The sequence below is a fragment of the Scyliorhinus torazame genome, chromosome 19 (genome assembly GCF_047496885.1).
Source record: "Scyliorhinus torazame isolate Kashiwa2021f chromosome 19, sScyTor2.1, whole genome shotgun sequence".
Lineage (NCBI taxonomy): Eukaryota > Metazoa > Chordata > Chondrichthyes > Carcharhiniformes > Scyliorhinidae > Scyliorhinus > Scyliorhinus torazame.
The window spans coordinates 126727786-126752987 of NC_092725.1; the positions used below are offsets into that span (position 1 = coordinate 126727786).

At 48.1% G+C, this 25202-nt stretch overlaps 1 protein-coding gene across 1 annotated transcript in view; it reads left to right on the forward strand.

Moving 5' to 3' along the window:
- The window catches only part of helb (helicase (DNA) B), a 78534-nt gene that overhangs the window by 50753 nt on the left and 2579 nt on the right, over positions 1–25202 (forward strand). The window contains exons 7-12 of the mRNA XM_072485192.1: positions 5037–5182; positions 5814–5898; positions 7657–7716; positions 11069–11234; positions 16955–17101; positions 18922–19605. Of these exons, the coding sequence (XP_072341293.1) occupies positions 5037–5182; positions 5814–5898; positions 7657–7716; positions 11069–11234; positions 16955–17101; positions 18922–19605 (1288 nt within the window). The remainder of the gene's footprint in view (positions 1–5036; positions 5183–5813; positions 5899–7656; positions 7717–11068; positions 11235–16954; positions 17102–18921; positions 19606–25202) is intronic.

Here is a 25202-nt window from a genome sequence, read left to right on the forward strand (position 1 = left end):
CTCCGAGCTCCTGACTAGTTTGCTCCGAGGCTCCTGACTAGTTTGCTCCGAGCTCCTGACTAGTTTGCTCCGAGCTCCTGACTAGTTTGCTCCGAGTTCCTGACTAGTTTGCTCCGAGGCTCCTGACTAGTTTGCTCCGAGCTCCTGACTAGTTTGCTCTGAGATCCTGACTAGTTTGCTCCGAGCTCCTGACTAGTTTTCTCCGAGCTCCTGACTAGTTTGCTCTGAGGCTCCTGACTAGTTTGCTCCGAGGCTCCTGACTAGTTTGCTCCGAGGCTCCTGACTAGTTTGCTCCGAGCTCCTGACTAGTTTGCTCTGAGATCCTGACTAGTTTGCTCCGAGCTCCTGACTAGTTTGCTCCGAGCTCCTGACTAGTTTGCTCTGAGGCTCCTGACTAGTTGGCTCCGAGTTCCTGACTAGTTGGCTCCGAGCTCCTGACTAGTTTGCTCCGAGTTCCTGACTAGTTTGCTCCGAGCTCCTGACTAGTTTGCTCCGAGCTTCTGACTAGTTTGCTCCGAGCTCCTGACTAGTTTACTCCGAGTTCCTGACTAGTTTGCTCCGAGGCTCCTGACTAGTTTGCACCGACCTCCTGACTAGTTTGCTCTGAGGCTCCTGACTTGTTTGCTCCGAGCTCCTGACTAGTTTGCTCCGAGACTCCTGACTAGTTTGCTCCGAGCTCCTGACTAGTTTGCTCTGAGATCCTGACTAGTTGGCTCCGAGTTCCTGGCTAGTTTGCTCCGAGATCCTGACTAGTTTGCTCCGAGTTCCAGACTAGTTTGCTCCGAGACTCCTGACTAGTTTGCTCTGAGGCTCCTGACTAGTTTGCTCCGAGTTCCTGACTAGTTTGCTCCGAGGCTCCTGACTAGTTTGCTCTGAGATCCTGACTAGTTTGCTCCGAGCTCCTGACTAGTTTGCTCCGAGGCTCCTGACTAGTTTTCTCCGAGCTCCTGACTAGTTTGCTCCGAGGCTCCTGACTAGTTTGCTCCGAGGCTCCTGACTAGTTGGCTCCGAGTTCCTGACTAGTTTGCTCTGAGGCTCCTGACTAGTTGGCTCCGAGTTCCTGACTAGTTTGCTCCGAGCTCCTGACTAGTTTGCTCCGAGGCTCCTGACTAGTTTGCTCCGAGACTCCTGACTAGTTTGCTCCGAGCTCCTGACTAGTTTGCTCTGAGATCCTGACTAGTTGGCTCCGAGGCTCCTGACTAGTTTGCTCCGAGCTCCTGGCTAGTTGGCTCCGAGTTCCTGACTAGTTTGCTCCGAGCTCCTGACTAGTTTGCTCTGAGATCCTGACTAGTTGGCTCCGACTTCCTGACTAGTTGGCTCCGAGTTCCTGACTAGTTTTCTCTGAGACTCCTGACTAGTTTGCTCCGAGCTCCTGACTAGTTTGCTCCGAGGCTCCTGACTAGTTTGCTCCGAGCTCCTGACTAGTTTGCTCTGAGGCTCCTGACTAGTTTGCTCCGACCTCCTGACTAGTTTGCTCCGAGCTCCTGACTAGTTTGCTCTGAGATCCTGACTAGTTGGCTCCGACTTCCTGACTAGTTTGCTCCGAGTTCCTGACTAGTTTTCTCTGAGACTCCTGACTAGTTTGCTCCGAGCTCCTGACTAGTTTGCTCCGAGGCTCCTGACTAGTTTGCTCCGAGCTCCTGACTAGTTTGCTCTGAGGCTCCTGACTAGTTTGCTCCGACCTCCTGACTAGTTTGCTCCGAGGCTCCTGACTAGTTTGCTCCGAGGCTCCTGACTAGTTTGCTCCGAGCTCCTGACTAGTTTGCTCCGAGCTCCTGACTAGTTGGCTCCGAGCTCCTGACTAGTTTGCTCTGAGGCTCCTGACTAGTTTGCTCCGAGGCTCCTGACTAGTTTGCTCCGAGCTCCTGACTAGTTTGCTCTGAGATCCTGACTAGTTTGCTCTGAGGCTCCTGACTAGTTTGCTCCGAGTTCCTGACTAGTTTGCTCCGAGCTCCTGACTAGTTTGTTCCGAGGCTCCTGACTAGTTTGCTCTGAGGCTCCTGACTAGTTTGCTCTGAGCTCCTGACTAGTTTGCTCTGAGATCCTGACTAGTTTGCTCTGAGGCTCCTGACTAGTTTGCTCCGAGCTCCTGACTAGTTTGCTCTGAGATCCTGACTAGTTTGCTCTGAGACTCCTGACTAGTTTGCTCCGAGCTCCTGACTAGTTTGCTCCGAGGCTCCTGACTAGTTTGCTCCGAGCTCCTGACTAGTTGGCTCCGAGCTCCTGACTAGTTTGCTCCGAGTTCCTGACTAGTTTGCTCCGAGCTCCTGACTAGTTTGCTCTGAGATCCTGACTAGTTTGCTCTGAGGCTCCTGACTAGTTTGCTCCGAGATCCTGACTAGTTTGCTCCGAGGCTCCTGACTAGTTGGCTCCGAGCTCCTGACTAGTTTGCTCCGAGGCTCCTGACTAGTTTGCTCCGAGCTCCTGACTAGTTTGCTCCGAGCTCCTGACTAGTTTGCTCTGAGGCTCCTGACTAGTTTGCTCCGAGTTCCTGACTAGTTTGCTCCGAGCTCCTGACTAGTTTGCTCCGAGCTCCTGACTAGTTTGCTCTGAGATCCTGACTAGTTTGCTCCGAGCTCCTGACTAGTTTGCTCCGAGTTCCTGACTAGTTTGCTCCGAGCTCCTGACTAGTTTGCTCCGAGGCTCCTGACTAGTTTGCTCCGAGCTCCTGACTAGTTTGCTCTGAGGCTCCTGACTAGTTTGCTCCGAGGCTCCTGACTAGTTTGCTCCGAGGCTCCTGACTAGTTTGCTCCGAGGCTCCTGACTAGTTTGCTCCGAGCTCCTGACTAGTTTGCTCTGAGGCTCCTGACTAGTTTGCTCCGAGCTCCTGACTAGTTTGCTCCGAGTTCCTGACTAGTTTGCTCCAAGCTCCTGACTAGTTTGCTCCGAGCTCCTGACTAGTTTGCTCTGAGGCTCCTGACTAGTTTGCTCCTAGCTCCTGACTAGTTTGCTCCGAGCTCCTGACTAGTTTGCTCTGAGGCTCCTGACTAGTTTGCTCGAGCTCCTGACTAGTTTGCTCCGAGGCTCCTGACTAGTTTGCTCCGAGCTCCTGACTAGTTTGCTCCGAGGCTCCTGACTAGTTTGCTCCGAGCTCCTGACTAGTTTGCTCTGAGGCTCCTGACTAGTTTGCTCCGAGCTCCTGACTAGTTTGCTCCGAGTTCCTGACTAGTTTGCTCCGAGCTCCTGACTAGTTTGCTCTGAGGCTCCTGACTAGTTTGCTCCGAGCTCCTGACTAGTTTGCTCCGAGCTCCTGACTAGTTTGCTCTGAGGCTCCTGACTAGTTTGCTCCGAGTTCCTGACTAGTTTGCTCCGACCTCCTGACTAGTTTGCTCCGAGTTCCTGACTAGTTTGCTCCGACCTCCTGACTAGTTTGCTCTGAGGCTCCTGACTAGTTTGCTCCGAGCTCCTGACTAGTTTGCTCCGAGGCTCCTGACTAGTTTGCTCCGAGCTCCTGACTAGTTTGCTCTGAGATCCTGACTAGTTTGCTCCGAGGCTCCTGACTAGTTTGTTCCGAGCTCCTGACTAGTTTGCTCCGAGGCTCCTGACTAGTTTGCTCTGAGACTCCTGACTAGTTTGCTCCGAGCTCCTGACTAGTTTGCTCTGAGGCTCCTGACTAGTTTGCTCCGAGCTCCTGACTAGTTTGCTCCGAGCTCCTGACTAGTTTGCTCCGAGGCTCCTGACTAGATTGCTCCGCGGATGCTGATTAAAATTCTCTGCAGAACCTGACTAGTTTGCTCCAATGATCCCGACTGGTTTGCTCCGAGAATCCTGACTAGCTTGTTCTGAGAATCCTGACTAATTTGCTCCGAGAATCCAGACTCGGCATGGTGACGCAATAGTTCGCATTGCTGCCTCACAGCGGCAGGGACCGGGTTCGATTATGACCTTGAGTGACTGTGTAGAGTTTGCACGTTCTCCATGTGTCTGCGTGGGTTTCCTCTGGGTGCTCCGGTTTCCTCCCACAGCCCAAAGATGTGCAGGTTAGGTGGATTGGCCATTCTAAATTGCCGCTTAGTGTCCAGGAATGTGCAGGTTAGGTTATGGAGTTGGCAGGGAGTGGACCTGGGTAGAGTGCTGTTTCAGAGGGCCAGTGCAGACACAATGGGCCGAATGGTCTTTTGCACTGTGGGGATTCTATGAATACTGACCAAACGTGTTCTGAAAATCCTGAATAGTTTGCTCCGAGAATCCTGATCCTGAACAACCTGCTCCGAGAATCCTTTTTTTAAAAAAAATTCCAATTAAGGGGCAATTTAGTATGGCCAATCCACCTACCCTACACATCTTTGGGTTGTGGGGGCGAAACCCAAGCAGACACCGGGAGAATTTGCAAACTCCACACGGACAGTGACCCAGGGCCGGGATCGAACCCGGGTCCTTGGCGCCGTGAGGCAGCAGTGCTTACCACTGTGCCACCGTGCTGCCCATCTCCGAGAATCCTAATCTTGGCTAGTTTGCTCTGAGAATCCTGATGGTCCCACGTTTGCGTTGAAATGTTTTTGATGTTTGCATTAGGATTTCCTGTTCTTACTTTGTCAACTTTTTGCAGCACTTCTGCTGCCGCATTGCCTGCTTTTCGCATTGTTGCTCACTCTTTCTCCCTTTTATGTATCGATTATCTGATCAGTGTTCACTTTGTTTCGGCATGAGCTGTGAACAATGGATAGGGATGGGCTGCTGGTCCTTCTGCGAGGGGAACCGAAAGCTGTGCAAGTCCCACTGGCCCTGAGTGTAACATGAAATTACCCTCCTGCTTCCTCAAGGTGCCCTTTAATAGCACGATTCAAACTGCCAGTCGGGCTGCACATGTCCAGCCTGGCCTGCACACTCAGCTTTATGCAAGTCAGCACCTCCAGGGCAAGATACTAATTGTCACTGCTACCCACAAGTCAGTGGCTTCAGAGGAGAAGGTGAAAAACAGTGGGGGAGGAGGGGCGGGGGGGGGGGAGTCATTTCTGAAAGATCTTCAAAAGACTTTCTCGAATAATGTTCTTTTGATGTAACCATTTACTTTCTCATGAATTCTTATTATTCAGAATTGCTGAGATGGGATTGAAGTCTACGTATAGAGGGTTGGAATACGATGCAGTGATGCACATATCAAAGGATAGAAATGTCACTGTTCCAACGCCTGATAAAAAATTCATTCTTGTTTCTCTACCCCGTGATTTGGGCCCCCATGGTGAGTGTGAAAATTGTTCATTTACTTCATTGGACTTGCTACCTGAAAGGGATGTTTTAAATCAGCGGTAACTCTGGGGAAGAATTTTGCCGGTGATGGGATTTCCTGCTGACCCTGGATGCCCGCATGAGATTGGCTGGCAGCTCTATTGTTATCAAAGTCCTCAATCGGGGCAAGGGCTGGCAGATATCCCTAGGCCTCACCTGTCCACTGTAAAATGTTGGACAGGTTGGGAGCTGGTGGGAGGGGAGCGTGAAGGCCACCTTTGAAATGTAACTGTCCCTGCCACCTGCAAATCCGCCAATGGGGCTGTGTAAAAAATTTTTTTAAATGACACTTGACGGTTTATGATGGCTGAGCACGAATTAATGCTTTTAACTGAGACCGTTATGCAGACCAAATATCTAAAGATCGTGACTGGGAGTTTGAATTTGGGCCTAACGTTGCACGTGTTGAATGCAGGTTTGCACAGAGGAAGACTGGTAACAAGAATGAAGGACTGATTAAATAGCATCCTTACATTAAAGATTAAATTAATTTAAAGTTGGCACGGAAGCTTCATTGTTACTTGTTGTTGTGATGTTTATTTTAAGGATGCATGACAGCTTCTAAATATTTTTATCGCTGGCAGTTCTCCAAGAGGCTATCAAATATTTACTAAAAGAAGCCCCAGGATTAGAAAATGATGTGACGTCCCAGTTCATTGCATTTAGACGGTAAACATATTTTTCAGATATTTGGTAATGGGGTCAAAGTGTTGTGTTTTTCCCCAAGGTCCCAGTCGCAAAAAGGAAATGGGGAGGAGAAGGGCAGTAGAAGGAGTGAGCATTACTGCCAGCAATATGAAAGTTTGGTAAAAGTCGCCACAGTCCCAGAGGACCATAGGCCACTCTCCCCTTTAAGAGAGAGAGAGCTGACTGGTGGTGATTTAACCTGAAGGTCACCACTCCTCAGGCAAGGGGCATGGTTGAGAAGGCATGTGCAGTAAATTGAGACTGGCTGAATATATTATTCATCACAAAATGAGTAGTATGTAGGTTAAAGCTTAAAGCTTTATATCAACTAAGATTTATCGTGAGGCCCTTTATGAACATAATTTGGTCTCTAAAATAGAGGTTATAAAAATAGAAAATAATTACTTTCACTCTGTTTCTTTGTACCCTTAACCATCTTTGAGGTATATCATCTCTTTATACAAAGAGAAGTTGTTCCCATTTTTTACTTTGTTTATGGGGTGTGGAATAGCCTTTGAGAAGGTGCTGGGGGAGGGGGGGGGGGCACGGTGGGTTAACACTGCAGGCTCACAGCGCTGAGGACCCAGGTACGATCCCGTGTGGAGTTTGCACATTCTCCCCGTGTCTGCGTGGGTCTCACCCCCACAACCCAAAGATGTGCAGTGTAGGTGGATTGGCCACGCTAAATTGCCCCTTAATTAGAAAATAAAAAGAATTGGGAACTCGAAATTACAACAAAATAGAGAAGGTACTGTTGAGTCACTGCCTTGAACTGCTGCTGTGAACATAGTGTATGTACATTCACAGTGCTGATAGGCAAGGAGGCCCAGGTTTGTGACCCAGTGACACTGAAACAAATGATGATGAGTTCCAAGTCAATATGACTTCTGATTTGGAGGGGAGTTTGCAGGTGGTTGTGTTTCCAATTCACCTCCTGCCCTTCATTTTCGAGGTGGCAGAAATAGTGGGTTTGAAAGGTGCTGTTGAAGGAATCTTCGTGGCTTGTGCAGTGCGTCTTGTAGACTCCGTGTCGCAATCGGTTAACACGTTTGACTGTTAACCGCAAGATTGGTGGTTCGATCCCACCCAGGGACGCAATTATTTGGGAGCCGCTTTAGCACCTTTGGCTGGACAGCTGGTTTGCGAAAATTCAAAAAAAAAAAAAAAATTCCAATTAAGGAGCAATTTAACGCGGTCAATCCACCTACCCTGTACATCTTTGGATTGTGGGGGCGAAACCCACGCAAACACGGGGAGAATGTGAAAACTCCACACGGACAGTGACCCGGACCCAGGTCCTCGGTGCCATGAGGAAGCAGTGCTAACCACTGCGCCACCGTGCCGCCGACTATTGACTTGCACCTTGTAGATGGCGCACACTGCTGCCACTGAGCACCTTCTGCCCTTAGAGGGAGTGATTGTTTACGGTGATTTTCGTATGGCTTTAATTGTAATTCTCATTCTTTTCAACTCACTATATTTCATAATAAATGTCGAAGTGCAACCATAAATTGTAACGTTACGCACCCTCTTCTGGTCAGTTTAGGTGGAGTTTGAGCGATGACACACCTGAACATCTGTAATTTTAATGCTTTGATGTATAATCCTCGGCTGCAATGATCTAAAAAATGCTCACTGCGTTTATCTTCAAACTGGATTGTTGCAATATTGAACAATTCTTCAAAGGTCAGCTGATGCATAAATCTGCGTAACAACTTTTGACTTCCTGTTTTTATGCAGGATGGATTGTGCCTTAATTAATGAACTCTGCTGCAAGCAATATGCAGGCCATTTGACTAGGTGAGAGGTGCTAGGTGTATTGCGTGTATTTTCTCTTGTATGTCTGACGTGCTCAGCAGGTAAAGGTAGGAAAGGTAGAGATTTTAATAATAATAATCTTTATTATCACAAGCAGGCTTACATTAACACTGCAATGACGTTACTGTGAAAAGCCCCTAGTCGCCACACACCGGCGCCTGTTCGGGTACACGGAGGGAGAATTCAGAATATTTAATTCACCTAACAGCACGTCTTTTGGGAGGAAACCGGAGCACCCGGAAGAAACCCACGCAGACAGGGGGAGAACATGCAAACTCCTCACGGACAGTGACCCAAGCTGGGAATCGAACTGTGAAGCAACAGTGCAACCCACTGTGCTACCGTGCCGCCCAAAGGACTGGAAAATACTAGAGATGAACAAACCGTGATGAGATATATATCACACGGCTTCCTGCCTCTGGAATCTGGGCACCTTGGCACTGCAAACCTGGCACCCTGGCAGTGTCCCCAATGCCCAGGTAGCGCTGCCAGTTTGGCAGGAGTACTTCCAGGGTGCTGAGGGACCGGGCACGGGAAGACTTACCAGGTGGAGGGGTGAGGGGGTGTTCCTGGGGGCCTTCCCGAGATATGGGGGGGGGCGGGGGGGGGGGGGGCTGTTGGTGGATGATGATCGGGCAGCCAAACAAAATGGTGCCTCATCTGTGAGGAGTCTTTCAAACTCGCCAGCAGGAAATGACTCTTAAATGTGGCCTTGGCAGAGAGAAACTCCCTGAGGACAAAGAACAGTAAAATGCCGTTAAATCACGGGGTGTTTCCCAGCACTGTAACTGCTGAGAAAACACCCCATTAAACACCCCCCAAACCCAGACATAAGAGTTTTTATAGTAAAATTTTCCACTGAATACCAAGTTTAGTAAATTACTGCATTGTGACAGACCATGAGTAAAATACAATTACAGTTTATAAAAGAAACATAAAGGCCACAAACAGCTTCTGTTAGTGTCGCCGCCCAGCTGTTCGGAACATTGGTGTAGGCCATTCAGCCCCTCTTATCTGTTCTGCCATTCAATTTGATCATGGCTGACCTTAATTCGAGCTACACACCCGTATTCTGTAACCAAATTTTCACATTTTCAGTTGAGCTGGCATGAATAGCCATTCGGGAGTTTCAGATTCCACCACCCTCAGTATGAACAAGTGCTTTCTGACATCCCCCCCTTGAGTAGCCGAGATTCTTCGCAAGGCTACGCCACTTGGTTCTTTTGAATCATAGAATTTACAGTGCAGAAGGAGGCCATTCGGCCCATCGGGTCTTCACCGGCTCTTGGAAAGAGCACCCGACCCAAGGTCCACACCTCCACCCTCTCCCCATAACCCAGTAACCCCACCCAACACGAAGGGCAATTTTGGACACTAAGGGCGATTTAGCACCTAACCTGCACATCTTTGGACTGTGGGAGGAAACCGGAGCACCCGGAGGAAACCCATGCAGGCACGGGGAGAACGTGCAGACTCCGCACAGACAGTGACCCAAGCCGGAATCGAACCTGGGACCCTGGCTCTGTGAAGCAATTGTGCTAACCACAATGCTACCGTGCTGTCCATGGTACTACCGTAGTTCTAGACAGCTCCATCAAAGGAAATCGTTTTCTATCTCGAGACAGCTAAGAATGAAACTTCTAAAATGGTTCAGGTGGTATTCTTAAGTAGCAGATCTTCGTTGTTTCATTTAAAACAATGGGGGTGGGAGCGATTTTCTGGCTGCGTTGTGCCCACCGAATCTCCAGCTATTCCTCCAGCTCCCTAACTAGCGCCCAATACAATCTGGATCCCGCCTCGTTGGACCTGAACATACCCAAATATTTAAATGAGTCTTTAAGCAAATTTAAACAGGCTCAGGCGTTGGGGGTGGGGGGCATGGAGACCACTGAAGCCACTGAATTTAGAGGACCCAATCATTTTTCTTCCAATTAAGGGGCAATTTTATCATGGCCAATCTACCTACCCTGTACATCTTTGGGTTGTGGGGGTGAAACCCACGCGGACACGGGGAGAATGTGCAAACTCCACACGGATAGTGACCCGGGGCCGGGATCGAATCCGGGTCTTCGGCGCCATGAAGCAGCAGTGCTAACCACAGCACCACTGTCCCGCACCTTTGGAGCCTTTTCAATGGTCTAGAAATATGTCCCCCTATTCTGCGTCCTCCTTTTAATTGCCTACAACTCCCTTTAAGTGTAACTTGCATACAATTTTATCCTCATCGTTTGCATGCTTCCTGCACTTGGGAGTGAATAATTATTCAGATAGTCAGATGGTGGAGAATTGAGTGCAAACTATCAGGTAGAGAGGTAGGAAAGGTTGAGATTTTAATAATAATAATAATCTTTACTGTCACAAGTAGGCTTACATTAACACTGCAATGGTTACTGTGAAAAACCCCTCGTCTGGCGCCTGTTCGGGTACACAGAGGGAGAATTCAGAATGTCCAATTCACCCAACAAGCCCCTAGTCGCCACACTCCGGCGCCTGTTCAGTTACACTGAGGGAGAATTCAGAATGTCCAATTCACCCAACAAGCCCCTAGTCGCCACACTCCGGCGCCTGTTCGGGTACACTGAGGGAGAATTCACAATGTCCAATTCACCTAACAAGCAGGTCTTGCGGGACTTGTGGGAGGAAACCGGAGCACCCGGAGGAAACCCACGCAGACACGGGGAGAGCGTGCAGACTCCGCACAGACAGTGACCCAAGCCGGGGATCGAACCTGAGATCCTGGCGCTGTGAAGCAACAGTGCTAACCACTGTGCTACCGTGCTGCCATTTTGGCAAGATATGCACCAATAGAGTTGATTTAGGCCAGTATTTTGGACACCCTTGTCGGCACTGTGCTTACACTCAAGTTTCTGCATTATTTAGTTTATACTGGCTTTTTCCCAGGGTAGAGGGGTCAATTACTAGGGGCCATAGGTTTAAGGTGCGAGGGGCAAGATTTAGAGTAGATGTACGAGGCAAGTTTTTTTATACAGAGGGTAGTGGGTGCCTGGAACTCGCTGCCGGAGGAGGTGGTGGAAGCAGGGACGATAGTGACATTTAAGGGGCATCTTGACAAATACATGAATAGGATGGGAATAGAGGGATATGGACCCAGGAAGTGTGGAAGATTGTAGTTTAGTCGGGCAGCATGGTCAGCACGGGCTTGGAGGGCCGAAGGGCCTGTTCCTGTGCTGTACTTTTCTTTGTTCTTTGATTGTGATTTAATATTGGTGTCTTTGATGAAAATTGTGTTCTTGCAGTTTGACTGGATTTGTCAGAGTTCAAAAAGTGAAATGCCATCCTCATTAAAGTTGCACAAATTTGATTTGTATTTCAGGAATGATAAAAATAAGACTGTGTTCCAGGTTGGGGACAAAGTATGCTGCACAAAGAACGGTTACATCAGAGAATTCACAGAAGAATCAGAACCAAAAGTGAAGAAAGAGGCAGAGAAAGAGAAGCACATTCGTCTGTGTAATGGAGAAATCTTTTTTATTCTTCAGGTGAACCGTGCGTTTACTAATTTGCTGTTAATAGACAGGATCTTGCCACATAAATGGTTGCAAGGAATTAGGATGAATAATTATGTTGTTCTGCTCATTTAATTAACTATGCGAAATGATACATGAACAATAAGACTTTATGGGAGCTGAACTAGTAACATTTTTTAATGAGAAGATTCCACGTTTGCTTCTCCTCGCAACTCTTTCCTCATTTGCTCCCCTCAATGTGTTGACTAGGGAGATAGCCAACTAGTGGTAGATCACTGGACTAGTAATCCTTAGGCCCAGGCTGAGAAAGAGGACCAGAGTGCTCTGGAAAAACTCAGCAGGTACAGAGTTAACGTATCGAGTCCTTTGACTCTTCATCAGAACTGAAAGGCGGGAGAATGTGCTTGAACTGTAGAAACTGCAACAAAAAGGAGCAACTTTAAGATCAAAAGGCAGAGAGGGCCTGGTGTGAGAGGGGGAAGGTGTGTTTTACATTGAGGCAATACGTGCATGTAATATTAAAAGAAAGAAAGTGGGGTTCAAGATGGAGAACGAAGGTCAAAATCTAAAGTTGCCAAACTTATCGTTAATTTCCGAGAGCAACAATGTGCCCAACTCGAAATGTTAACTCTCTTTCTCTCCTTATGGATGCTGGCAGACCTGCTGCGTATTTCCAGCATCCAGATTGCAGCATCCACAGTATGTTAATGATCTGAGGACATGGGTCCCAATCCCACAATGGCAGCTGGTGGAATTTAAATACCATTAATAAATCTGGAATATAGAGATAGTCTCAGTCATGGTGACCATGAAATCATCAACGATTCTTCTAAAAGCCCATTTGGTTTAGTGGCATTCTTTCAGGAAAATAAATCTGCCGTCCTTCCCAAGCCTGGCCTGCATGTGACTCCAGATCCACATCAGTGTGGTGAACTCTTAACTGCCCTCTGAAATAGCCTAGCTAGCCACTCAGTTAAGGGGGAGTGGGCAACATATGCTGGCTTTGCCATGTATTCCATGAAGGAATAAGGGATTGTTGCAGGTAGAGGTTCCCCGGGTGCTGGAAATCCTCCGGGACTTTGCGTGCGTGCGCTCCTTTTTAATGCGCCAAGACTCATTGATGCTGGTGACATCACGGCCATGCCCAAATCTGCGCACACTTGACATGATTTCCATTGGTGCCATTGGATGGAGATGACGAGCGATCAGACCTCATAAGATCACAGATAGCAGGTCAGAGTAAAGACATAATTGAACGAGGCCGTTTTTATCCATCTTAACTCATCTTCTCAGAAAGAATATGTCAACATTGATTCTGTGAATGAAGAAGGTCACAGCAATCTATACTCTCCATAGTTCCTACACAGTTGAATTCCAGTGGGGATGTCGCCTGGAAAACTTAGACCCAAGGAAGGAGCAGTTACAATCTTGTTCCGAAACTTGAATCTTAAACAAGGACTTTGTAATGGAACAGGGTTTGTAATTCGGAAACTTTTCAACATTGATGGACGCTGAAATTAAAACAGGCAAATTTCAAGGAAATTGAGTACTTAATCCGGGAATACTATTGAGCCCAGCAGATATAAACCTGCCCAGTTCCCGGTTAGATATTTTCTGTCCATAAGCAGGTCCAAGGCCAGACTCTTGAGTAAACTTGTATTTATATTCCTAGGTCTGTTTTTCACGGGGAGAAGCTCTGTTAAGAATATTTGGAGAAAGAATAACTAGAAATTCTGTGTTTTAAAAGAAGTAATTCTGCAGTAAGAATGCTAATTTGACCACACAAGCCTTATAGGTCTCTGCTAGTGTAATAAATATCATGAAGACTTATGTAAATACATGTTTTTGTAAGGTGCTCTGGTCTTCCCATAACACTAGCCTTTGAAACTTGGAGATCAGTCTGCAGCGTCTCCGACGCCTGAATACTTCCCTGTGATTCATTGACTGGAACTGAATACAGCAGTGAAGTTTGATCTGATTGCAGTATTGTGCAGATTGAGCGTGGCTTTTCCCGACTTGTACGCTATTTTGCTATCTAATTACTATTCTATTTGATTTATTGATTCCAACATTGAAGTGATTAGATAAGTCAAGTGCCAAATCTGCAAGTGGGTTTAGCTGTGTGTTTCCTGGCGTTTGCAGCACTGAGAAGTATATGGCTATAAAATGCCACTCACGTTAAATAAGGGGACTCAGTGGGGAATGCGAGGCCGAAGTCGAATATTGCCCCGTTTTCTACAGCGAGGAGCTCCGCTTGCCGCAACTGCTCAGTACAACGAGAGATCGGAATGGCATTTAAAAATGGCGTTCCGATCTCCGAGTCCCCCCCCTCAAGCCCCTATGCACTATGGGAGGGTCCCCGGCACCTCCGCCCGATCGGCAACACACAGAAAATGCCAGTTTGGCAGCATGGCAATGCCAACCTGTCACCCTGGCAGTGCCATGCCAGCTAGCAGTGGCACCTTATCAGTGCCAGGCTGGCAACCAGGTGGCATGCCATAGTGCCATGTTAGCGGTGCCAGGGTTCCACCCCACTCAAAGGGCATGCAATTGGGGGCCTCCCTCCAATGGCCTGGGAGACCCCCACGAGTGCTGTTCCATCTGGTCCCCGTTTGAAGTGACCAGTGCTGAGCGGCACTCACCCAAGGTCTCTGATGTGATGGGGTGGATCCCAACGCCTCAGTATCTCAAGAAACTGCATATTAAAGTGAGACTAGCTGTTCGCTCTAATATGCAGATTTGCTCAAAAGTGACCCCGCCCACAACGGGCAGGATTTACGTCGCAACGTCTTGCGAGATTGCGTTAGATGTCGCAAGGCGTTGTGAGCCGGTTCGATCCTGGGAGCAGGGTCTCCGGATTCTATCGACCACACTGTGCCGCGCCGAGCTGCTTTTCCGCCACAGCGTGGCCATTTGATCGCGCCAGCCCTGAATCTTAAGATAGGTTGAACTTTGTTCTGGAGTCGCCAACACAATTGTAAAGTATAGATGTTGTCTGCTCTTCCTCCCTACGTAAAGGAATTGTCCAAAACAGGTTAGCCTGCTACTATAATCAGCAAAATACTGCAGATACTGGAATCTGAAACAAGAACAACGACTTCTGGTAGAACTCAGCAGGTCCGGCAACATCTGTAGGCAGATGTGCAGGGTAGGAGAATTGGTCAAACTAAATTGCTCCTTCATTTGGAAAAAAAAGGATTATATTATTTGGCGTTTAGAAGAATGAGAGGGGCTCTCATAGAAACTTATAAAATACTTTTTAAAAATGTATTTTATTACAAACATGTATCAAAACAGGTTCAAACAAATAAACACCCAGGGAAACATACTTCCCAGCAATCGACTAAGCATTCTGTACAACGTTTCCCCCTTTTTCACACCCCCTGCGCGCCGAACAGCTCCTCAAACATGGTCACAAACATCCCCCACCTTTTCTCAAACCCCACTGCAGAGCCCCTTAACTCATACTTTATCTTCTCCAACTGAAGGAATGGCACCATGCCGCTACCCCCGGTGGCAAAGTCGACCACCAGTAAAATTTTCCGCCGTGCAAACAGAGAGGCGAAGGCCACAACATCGGCCTACCTCCTCTCCATGAGCTCCGGCTTCTCTGAAACCCCAAATAACCCCACCAAAGGTTCCAGGTCCATTTCCTCCTCCACTATCCTGGCCAGGACCGCGAACATTCCTGCCCAGAATCTTCCCAATTTATCACGACCCCAATACATGAGCGTGTGATTCGCTGACCCCCGCCCACACCTCTCACACTCATCTGCTACCCCCTGAAAGAGCAAATTCATTCTCGCCCAAGTCATATGCACCCTGTGCACCACCTTAAACTGTATCAGGCCCTTCCTTGCACAAGAGGAGGTCCCGTTTACCCTATGCAGTGCTGCGCTCCATACTCCACAATTGATCTCCCTTCCCAACTCCCATTCCCACTTCTCCTTGATCTTCGGCACCAGTTCACCTCCCTGCTCCCCCAGCCACTTGTATATATCGCCAATTCTTCCCTCCCTTTCCACATCTGGAAGCAGCAGTCGCTCCAGCAGGGTGTATCCCGGCAACCTAGGGAACCCCCTCCAGACCTTTCGCGCAAAGTCCCTAACCTGCAGATACCTGAACTCACTACCCCTCGGCAGCTCTACCCTCTCCCGTAGCTCCTCCAGACTGGCAAACCCTTCCTCCAAATACAGATCCCTCACCTTGACCAGCCCCACTTCCCTCCACCTCCTGTATACACTTTCCATCCCCCCCCCGGCTCAAACCCATGATTCGCGCAGAGCGGCGTTAGCACCGACATCCCTTCCACCCTAAAATGCCTCCTCAGCTGATTCCAAATCTTCACCGTGGACTGCACCACCGGGCTCCCTGAATACCTACTTGGCGCCATTCGCAACGCTGCCATCACCATAGCCTCAGACTAGACCCCTTACAAGATTTCTCTTCCATCCTAACCCACTCTACCCCTTCTCCTGCCCATCACCGCCGCACCTTGTCCACATTCGGCCGCCCAATAATAATGAAGCAAGTTTGGCAACGCTGCTTCTGCCTCTGGAGCAGGGCCCTCCTGACCCATGGCCCCTAAATGGCATCCCCCCTAAATTAGCCACTGCCCCAGCTCATTCATCGGGAAAACCTCGCTTTTCCCTACATTCAGTTTGTAGAAACTTATTAAATTCTAACAGGGTTAGACAGGGTAGATTCTCGATGGTGGAGGATTCCAGAACTAGGACAAAGAACACAGCACAGGAACAGGCCCTTCGGCCCTCCAAGACTGCGCCAATCACTTGTCCCATCTAGACCAACCGCCTGCATCCTTCCATACCCCAGATCTCTCTGTGTGTCTATGTTCCTGATGGTTCTGCCATTCATTTTATAGCTCTCACTTGAATTGGATCTACCAAAATGCATCACCTCTCATTTGTCCAGGTTAAATTGCATCTGCCATTTCTCCACCCAATTTTGCAGCCTATCTATATCCTGCTGTGTTCTGTGAAAATCTTCATCACTATTCGCAACTCCTGCAATCTTCGTATCGTCCGCAAACTTGCTAATTAGACCAGCTACATTTTCTTCCAAGTCATTTATATTACAAACAGCAGAGGTCCCAGTACTGATACCTGCGGAACACCAATAGTTACAGACCTCCATTCGGAAAAACAATTTCCACTGCTACCCCCTGTCTTCTATGGCCACGCAGTTCTGAACTAGGGGTCAAAGTTTGAAGATAAGGGGTAAACGTTTTAGGACTGGGGTGAGGAGAAATGTCTTCACCCAGGGAGTGGTGAAGCTATGGAATTCGCTACCGCAGGAAGTAGTTGAGGCCAAAACGTTGTGTAAAATCAGGAAGGAATTAGATATAGCTCTTGGGGCTAAAGGGATCAAGGGATATGAGGGGAAGGCGGGATCAGGCTATTGAACTTGATGATCAGCCATAATGAATGGTGGAGCAGGCTCGAATAGCTGAATCGCCTCCTGCTATTTTCTATGTATGTTTCTGTGTAAATAGTAATTTTACATAGTAATTTTAATTTTTACCAAGGCAATAAATAGCAAATTGATCACATTTCTTATCCACCCAAATCCAATGACAAGGAAAAGAAGGAAGGGTGTGAAGCGAGAAATTGGTTTGCTAACACTCGGCAACTAAAGTTAAAATTACCCCAAAGTTTCTTGTATTTGAATGGAAATAAGTTTTTAAAAAAAATTGTTTTCTTGTTGGTTTGCAGCATAAAACTGAACAGGTTCAGAATAGAAGCACAGAGTACTTGCTACTGGATGATAAGGAAAATCGGCAAATCTTCGTGAAGTATAAAGAAATAATGAGAGAATGCAGGCTGCAGCATGCGTGGGCCAGAACAATCCATACGTTTCAGGTAAGAAGAGTGACTCAACACATCTCTTGGGCAGTGTCATCTCTTCCTACACCAATGAGCAGCACTTTAGCCATTGAGGTTGCGTGGAGCTTTGGCTATGCTGGTGGGCTGCCTCTGGCTTAGGCAAAGGTTGCGTTTCCAGGCGCAATCTGATTGTTTGCTCAGTTACCCCATTAAATGTGATGGAGTAGGCACCGGCCAGGGCCAAAGCTGGCAATGCGGCTGCACAGCTACAACCTTTTTATAAAAATAAATTCCGAGTACCCAATTATTTGTTCCCAATTAAGGGTCAATTTAGTGTGGCCAGTCCACCTAACCTGCACATCTATTTGGGTTGTGGGGGGTGAGACCCACGCAGACTTGGGGAGAATGTGCAAACTCCACATGGACAGTGACCCGGGGCCGGGATCAAACCCGGGTCCTCAGCGCCGTGAAGCAGCAGTAGGGCGACATCCTATTAACGTGCACTCGGAGCAGAATTGTGCCAAGACTGTCATGTGGCGCAGCAGTTTTAAATTCACTACACAGACAAAATGCCTAAACTTAACGATATGAAAATAGGTTGCGTGTTCCATTGTGTCTCTGGTTATTTCTGTCTCTACCCATTACCTGGGAAAAATCATGGAACTGCAGGCACACTCCCCAGGGGAGATTCTCTGGAGCTGTTGGCCCTTTCCGGGATTCTTGTTGGGCCGTTGAATCGGGCGTGAGGCCCAAAATGAGATTCTCGCCGTGCGTCAAACCAGTTGCGAGTCTCCCAGCCTGCTCCCCTTGGCGAGATCAAATTATCGCCCAGAAACGGCGAGAAGCTGCTCCGAACCGATGAGCGTACATTTCAATCTCATTAGTGAGATTGAAGTGGAATGCTGCGCCCTCCCGGGATGCTCCCGCTCCCCTCTAGCTGGAGGTCCCATGGGTGTGAATCGCTATTGGCCACTAAAAGCGGGGACCAGACACTAGTGACACTGAGGGGGAGCAAGGGGGTGAGTAACCTCTCTACACTTACCTCCAGGGTGCTGAGAAGGGTCCTTCAAGGTAGGTTGGAGTCGGGACCTCTCATTCTGGGCTGGAGGGGCTCAGGTCGGGGGGCCTTTCCCAGGATGGGGGTCGTGTGGCAAGTCTATAACCTTGAAAACCTTCAAACTCTCTCAAACGACATGTAATTTTCAATGATCTGGCAGAAGAAGGTCAAAGTATTTTTTCATTCATTCACGGGATGTGGGCGTCGCTGGGCCAGCATTTAATGCCCATCGTTGAGAGCATTTAAGAGTCAACCACATTGCTGTGGGTCTGGAGTCACGTGTAGGCCAGACCAGGTAAGGTGACAGTTTTCCTTCCCTAAAGGACATTGGTGAACCAGATGGGTTTTTATGGCAATCAACAATGGTTTCATGGTCATCATTAGACTTTTAATTCCAGGTTTTTATTGAATTCAAATTTTGCCATCTGCCATAGTGGGATTCGAGCCCTGGTTATTCTGGGTCTCTGGGTTACTAGTCGAGTGACAATACCAGCACACCACTACCTCCCCACTGAGGCAGTGACGTTTCATGTAGATGACAGTTATTCATCAATTGTTTGATTGTGGGTGATGTCGTAGCTGATTGGGCTCCTTAAGTTTCCAACAGGAGATACTTGGGTAACGATCAGGAATAGAAACGTCAATCAAAAATCTAGGTATGCTGAAGTTAGTTATAGCATCCAACTATGATCCTGGAGGAAATCAGCTGAACCAACTCAGCTCTGGGCCATGCTAGTCTGTGCTAAGGTCCTGCATTTTTGGAGCATCTTTTGTAATGTAACTCCACCTTGTATTGCAGGGCTCGGAGGCTGACACGGTTGTGTATGTTGTAGGATCAGCAGGAAGACAGAACTGGCAGCACATCTATACCGCCATCTCACGAGGGCGTCAACGTGTCTATGTTGTTACTTCTGAGGACCATTTTATTCAGGCAGTGACGGCCAAAAGCCCGCGCAGAAACACACGACTGCGCGAATTGCTGCAAGAGAAGTTACTCAAAGCGGGGCCCGCCTCGTGCATTGAGGGAGCGCTGTCCCAGCAACAGCCGAGTTGGATGTCTTCGGGGGTGCCTTCCACACTTGCAGCAACCAACTCAACCCAGGTTGATTCGGCGGTGCCCCCCATGCAGGCCATGGATGACCCTGTGTTGCATATAGCCGGTGAAATAAAGGAAGGTGACGGCCAAACGGCTCGTCAGAGGGAATGCTCCTTTTCGGAAGATTTGGCATTTGCGCAAGATTATAGCTGGTCCCCTCAAAGCCTGGAGCTTGACCACAGAGAATGTGACGAGGCACAGAAAAATCCAACAGCAGCGTGCACCTCCTCCCCTCAAACTAGCGACGGGACCACAGGGGACACCTCCGTGGGGGCGACTGGTCAAGAGGCCACAAGTTCCATCAAAGTTGAAGCATCCTGGTCTCCTGGCAGTAAGAGAAATAGCAATACTTTGGAAGACGAGAAATCACCTCAAAAATACTTTAAGGTAAATTAAAATGTTACGTGTGGGGTGGCGTAAAACGTCTGGGGTATTAATATTGATTTTGATATTATTGATCAATGCTGATTTTTGGCAGTGTGAAAGATGGAAAGTAGCATACACCTTTAGTAGCCAAGTGTACAGCACTATTCACTGCAAAGTATTGGAGAAAACATCAGCCCACAGTAACATCCCTACCTTTTATCTAACTCCAGAGGAGCAGTAATTTACTTCAAGGTATTCTTCGCATTGTTCTACTCTCAGTCTTTCCTTCAGGGCTGATCTTTTAATGTTATATACATCCAAAGATAAATCCCATCTTTGCTGCTGTGCAATTAAATATTTTCAGCAAAAATCAGTCTTGGCAAGAGGTTTTATATTTGACGTCCACTTTTAAAAAAAAATATATATTTATTAAAGTTTTTTAACACAATTTTTCTCCCTTACAAACAATAACCCCCCCCCCCCGTTCATGACAAAAACAAAAAAACAAACAAAAAAACGAGAAATCGCGCAGAGCAAGATATATACATGGCAAAATGATATATTTACACAGCTTTGTACACTGGCCCTCACCCGTACGTGCCAGTTTCCCCAACCCTTCATGTTATCTCTTGCTCATCCACCCTCCCAGGCAGTCCCCCCTTTCCCCCACCCCCTCCCAGGACGTCCCCTCCATCCCCCCCCCCCCCCCCGCCCAAGGTTGCTGCTGCTGCTGACCGACCTTCCTCTAATGCTCCGCGAGATAGTCTAGGAACGGTTGCCACCGCCTGTAGAACCCCTGCGCAGACCCTCTCAAGGCGAACTTAATCCTCTCCAACTTTATGAACCCCGCCATATCATTTATCCAGGCCTCCAGGCTGGGGGGCTTCACCTCCTTCCACATTAGCAAGTTCCTTCGCCGGGCTACTAGGGACGCAAAGGCCAGAATGCCGGCCTCTTTCGCCTCCTGCACTCCCGGTTCGTCCACTACTCCAAATATTGCTAGCCCCCAGCTTGGCTTGACCTGGACTTTCACCACCTGAGATATTGCTCCCGCCACTCCTCTCCAGAACCCCTCCAGTGCCGGGCATGACCAAAACATATGGACATGGTTCGCCGGGCTCCCTGAGCACCTTCCACATCTGTCCTCTACCCCAAAGAACCTACTCAACCTCGCCCCCGTCAAGTGTGCTCTGTGGACCACCTTAAATTGTATCAGGCTGAGCCTGGCACACGAGGAGGAGGAATTAACCCTACTTAGGGCATCAGCCCACAGACCTTCCTCGATCTCCTCCCCCAGCTCCTCCTCCCATTTACCCTTCAACTCTTCTACCAGCGCTTCCCCCTCTTCTTTCAACTCCTGGTGTATTTCCGACACCTTGCCCTCCCCGACCCATACACCCGAGATCACCCTATCTTGAACTTCTTGTGCCGGAAGCAACGGGAATTCCCTCACCTGTCGCCTCACAAAAGCCCTCACCTGCATATAATAAAGGCATTTCCCGGGGGTAACTCGAACTTCTCCTCCAGTGCCCCTAGGCTCGCAAACGTCCCGTCGATGAAGAGGTCCCCCATTCTTCCAATCCCCGCCCGATGCCAGCTCTGGAACCCCCCTTCCATCTTCCTCGGGACAAACCGGTGGTTACCCCTGATCGGGGATCACACTGATGCTCCCATTGCACCTCGGTGCCGTCTCCACTGGCCCCAGATCCTTAGCGTTGCCGCCACCACCGGGCTCGTGGTATACTTTGTCGGCGAGAGCGGCAGCGGTGCTGTCACCAACGCCCCCAGGCTCGTTCCTTTACAGGACTCCATCTCCCTCCATAACCCACTTGCGGATCATCGCCACATTTGCTGCCCAGTAGTAGCTCCCCAGGTTTGGCAGCGCCAACCCTCCTCGGTCCCTACTGCGTTCCAGATTTGACGTCCACGTGCTGACAAAGTTAGCAAAAGGCGAGAAGGTAAATTTCACAATTGCGCCCAACTTGGAGCTAACATCAGGAAATGATGTGCCCCTTATGATTTTCCACCCGTTCACTTTAATGGCTCGAAAATCATAGCACACGCTGGGAGGTTGCAATAATGCAACTGTTAGAAACTTTCTCCTAAGGAATATAATCAGTTTTTCTTTTATTCCTGCATCTCTCCTTGAATGGCGACTTGCCTCTGATTCTAATGAAGTATCACTCCACTTCCCCTCCCTCCCTCCAGCTCCCACCAATTTTCTTTTCTCCCAATTCTCTGTTGGGGAGTGATTCAACTGGCCCTGACCGAAATAAGTTTGGGCCCACCCTTGCGAGCAAGTGGCAGTCACCATCGGTTTACAGCAGGGGCTGTTTAGCACAGGGCTAAATCGCTGGCTTTGAAAGCAGCCCAAGGCAGGCCAGCAACACGGTTCAGTTCCTGTAACAGCCACCCCGAACAGGCGCCGGAATGTGGCGACTAGGGGCTTTTCACAGTAACTTCATTTGAAGCCTACTTGTGACAATAAGCGATTTTCATTTTCATTCATTTCATTTCATTCGGCTCATTTTTGCTCCCCTTGCTCTGGAGATCCACATTTCTCTTCCGAACGTCCAAACTGGGGAGCTGAGAAAGGTGCAGCCTAGCTGTTCCTGGGGTCCTCCCCTCGGAGAATAGGAGCATTTGCGGAGGCCTCGCCACGACCCCTTTTTACTGCCCTAGCTGCCGAATTGCAGTAAGTTTAAACCTCCCTTTGTTTAAATGCCACCGGTGTTTTCGCCGCTCTGCATAATGTTGCATTGTCAAGGTACGAGATTCCCACCATGATGACTCACCTAGTGCCATTGGGACGCAGTCCTGATTCCCCGCTGGTGGGGGCACATAGTCTGGGAAACGGGGAGTCCCGCCCTAAATCTACAATTGCACTCCCTCTCATTGGGCTTTTTATATGCTGGTTAATAAAGTTCTCTTGAATGCATTTCAAGAATTATGTACTTTCTGTGCCATTTGCACTGTTTGTATCCCAGTTGACATATGAAGTCCCAAACTATTACTTCCCTATTGTTTTTGCACTCAGAAATATGCCTACATATTTGCTCTTCTAGCTCCTTCTCACTGTTTGGGGACCCATAGTACTCCTCGTAGTGTGGCCACCCCTTTTTATTTCTGAGTGCAGCCCATATTGTCTCATTTGATGCTTTCTGTATCATTTCGCACAGCTATAATTGATTCTTTAGCCACTAATGCTTCACCCCTGCCTTATTAACCCCTCTCTACCATGCCTGAATACCCTGCATCCAGGAATATTGAGCTGCCATTTGTGCCTCTCTTTAAGCCATTGTAACAATGCTAATATGCTGCCATGTCTCCATCTCTGTCCTTGGCTCATCGGCTTTCTGTGCTATACTCCTTATGTTTAAATAAATACTATTTAAAATTGCGACATTCTTGTGCCGTAAACCTTTTCACCGTTGCCTTTTCAGAGTCACTCATTAACTTTTTGTCTCTCGCTCTTTGCTCTGAATTTGTCTTATCTGAATCTGCCCTCTGGTTCCCATCCCTCTGCCAATCTAATTTAAACCCTCCCCAACAACACTAGCAAGCCGCCCTGCAAGGACATTCATCCTGGTCCTATTTAGGTGTAGCCCCCCCCCCCCCCCCCGGCTTATACGGATCCTACTTTCCCCAGAACCAGTCCCAATGTCCTAGAAATAGGTAGGTGGGGTTAGGAGCGTGGGTACGACCATCTGGAAGATGTTGGCAGTCAACTTAACCAAATGGAATATGACTTCCAAATCCTAAGGTTCCAATCCTAAGATAGCCCCACTAGTGACGTAGCAGCAACTCAGGTAGTTTATACTTAAATGTCACAGAATTGTTGCACAGTACTGAAGGAGGCCATTCACCCTGTCATATCTGTGCTAGTTCTCTGAAGGAGAACTCCCCTGCCTTCTCCATGTAGCCCTGTTTATGCTTCCTTTTCAGATAATTTATTTCGCTCTTGAATGCCGCAGTTGAACTTGCCCCCACCACTGGAATGCAGTGCATTCCAGATCCTAACCACTTGCTCCGAGAATTTCCTCAACTACTCGCGCCGTAGATTTCCTCCAGTCACCGTTGCTTTTTTGGACAATTATCTTAAATCTGTACCCTCTCGTTCTTGACACTTCCAATATTGGGAACAGTTTTTCTTTATCTACTTTGTACAGCTTCCTCATGGTTTTGAAAACCTCTATTAGATCTTCTCTCAACCTCTCTTCTGGAAAGGAAAAGAGTTCCAACTTCTCCAATCTATGGAATTGAAGAAGTTCTTCATCCCTGGAACCATTCTCATTCATCTTTATCTAATGTCTTCATAACTTCTTTAAAGAGTAGTGTCCAGAACTGGACTCAATACTCTAGTTGAGTCCAAACTAATGTTCTATACAAGTTTAATGTAACTTCCTTGTTTTTGTACTTTATGCCCTATTGATACAGCCTTGGAATACCCTTTACCTTATGAACCACTCTGTCAATCTGTGCTTTCGCCTTCATTGATTCAGATACATACACACCAGGGCCCTCTGCTCCGGCATCCCCGTTAGAATTTTACCGGTTATATTACTTCTCCGAACGTTCTTCCTACCAAAATGAATCACTTTGAATTTCTATGCATTAAATTTCATCTGCCACTTGGCTGTCCATTCCATCAAGCCAACCTGACTATGTCCTTTTAAAATCCTACACCATCCTCCTCACAGATCCCAATATTTCCCAAGTTTTCTATCGTCCACAGATTTTGAAATTGTGCCCGGTACACCAGGGTCTACCTCATCAGTATATTTCAGAAAGGGCAGGTGTCCTAACACCAACCCCGAGGAAACTCCACTTTCAACCTTGCTTCAGTCCAAAACAAAACATCCATCAGCCGTACTTTCTCCTTCCTGCCACATGGCTTATATTTTTATCCATGTTGTGACTGTCCTTTTATTTCATGAGCTATAAATTTGTTCACAGATTGTTATGTGGCACTATATCAAATGCCTTTTGGAAGTCCGTGTAGAACACATCAACCGCATTACCCTCATCAACCCCCTTTGTTGCTTCATCAAAAAACTCCAGCAAGTTAGCAAAACCCATTTTGCGCTCAACAAATCCGTGCTGTCATTCTGAATTAACTTGCATTTGTCCAAGTGACTATTAATTTTGTTTTGAATTATTGTTTCTAGGAGCTTCCCCACCTCTGAGGTTTTCTTTTTAAATTTTTTTTCCAATTAAGGGGCAATTTAGTATGGCCAATCCACCTACGCTGCTCATCTTAGGGTTGTGGGGGTGAGTCCCACGCAAACACGGCGGGGGGGGGGGGGGGGGGGGGGGGGGGATGTGCAAACTCCACACGGACAGCGACCCGGGCCATGATCAAACCCGGGTCCTCAGCGCTGCAGGCAGCAGTGCAAACCACTGTACTGCCCTTCCCACCACTGAGGTTAAACCGGCTGGACTGTAGTTACCGGGCTTAACTTTACACTTTTTGAACAAAGGTGCAATTATGGCATTTCCCCGAATCGAAGGAAGATTATGGCCAGTACCAATTCCACTCTTAGTTCTTTCAGTATCCTTCAGCATCTCATCCACGCCTGGTGCCTCATCAACTTTAAGTACAGGCAGCCTATCCAATA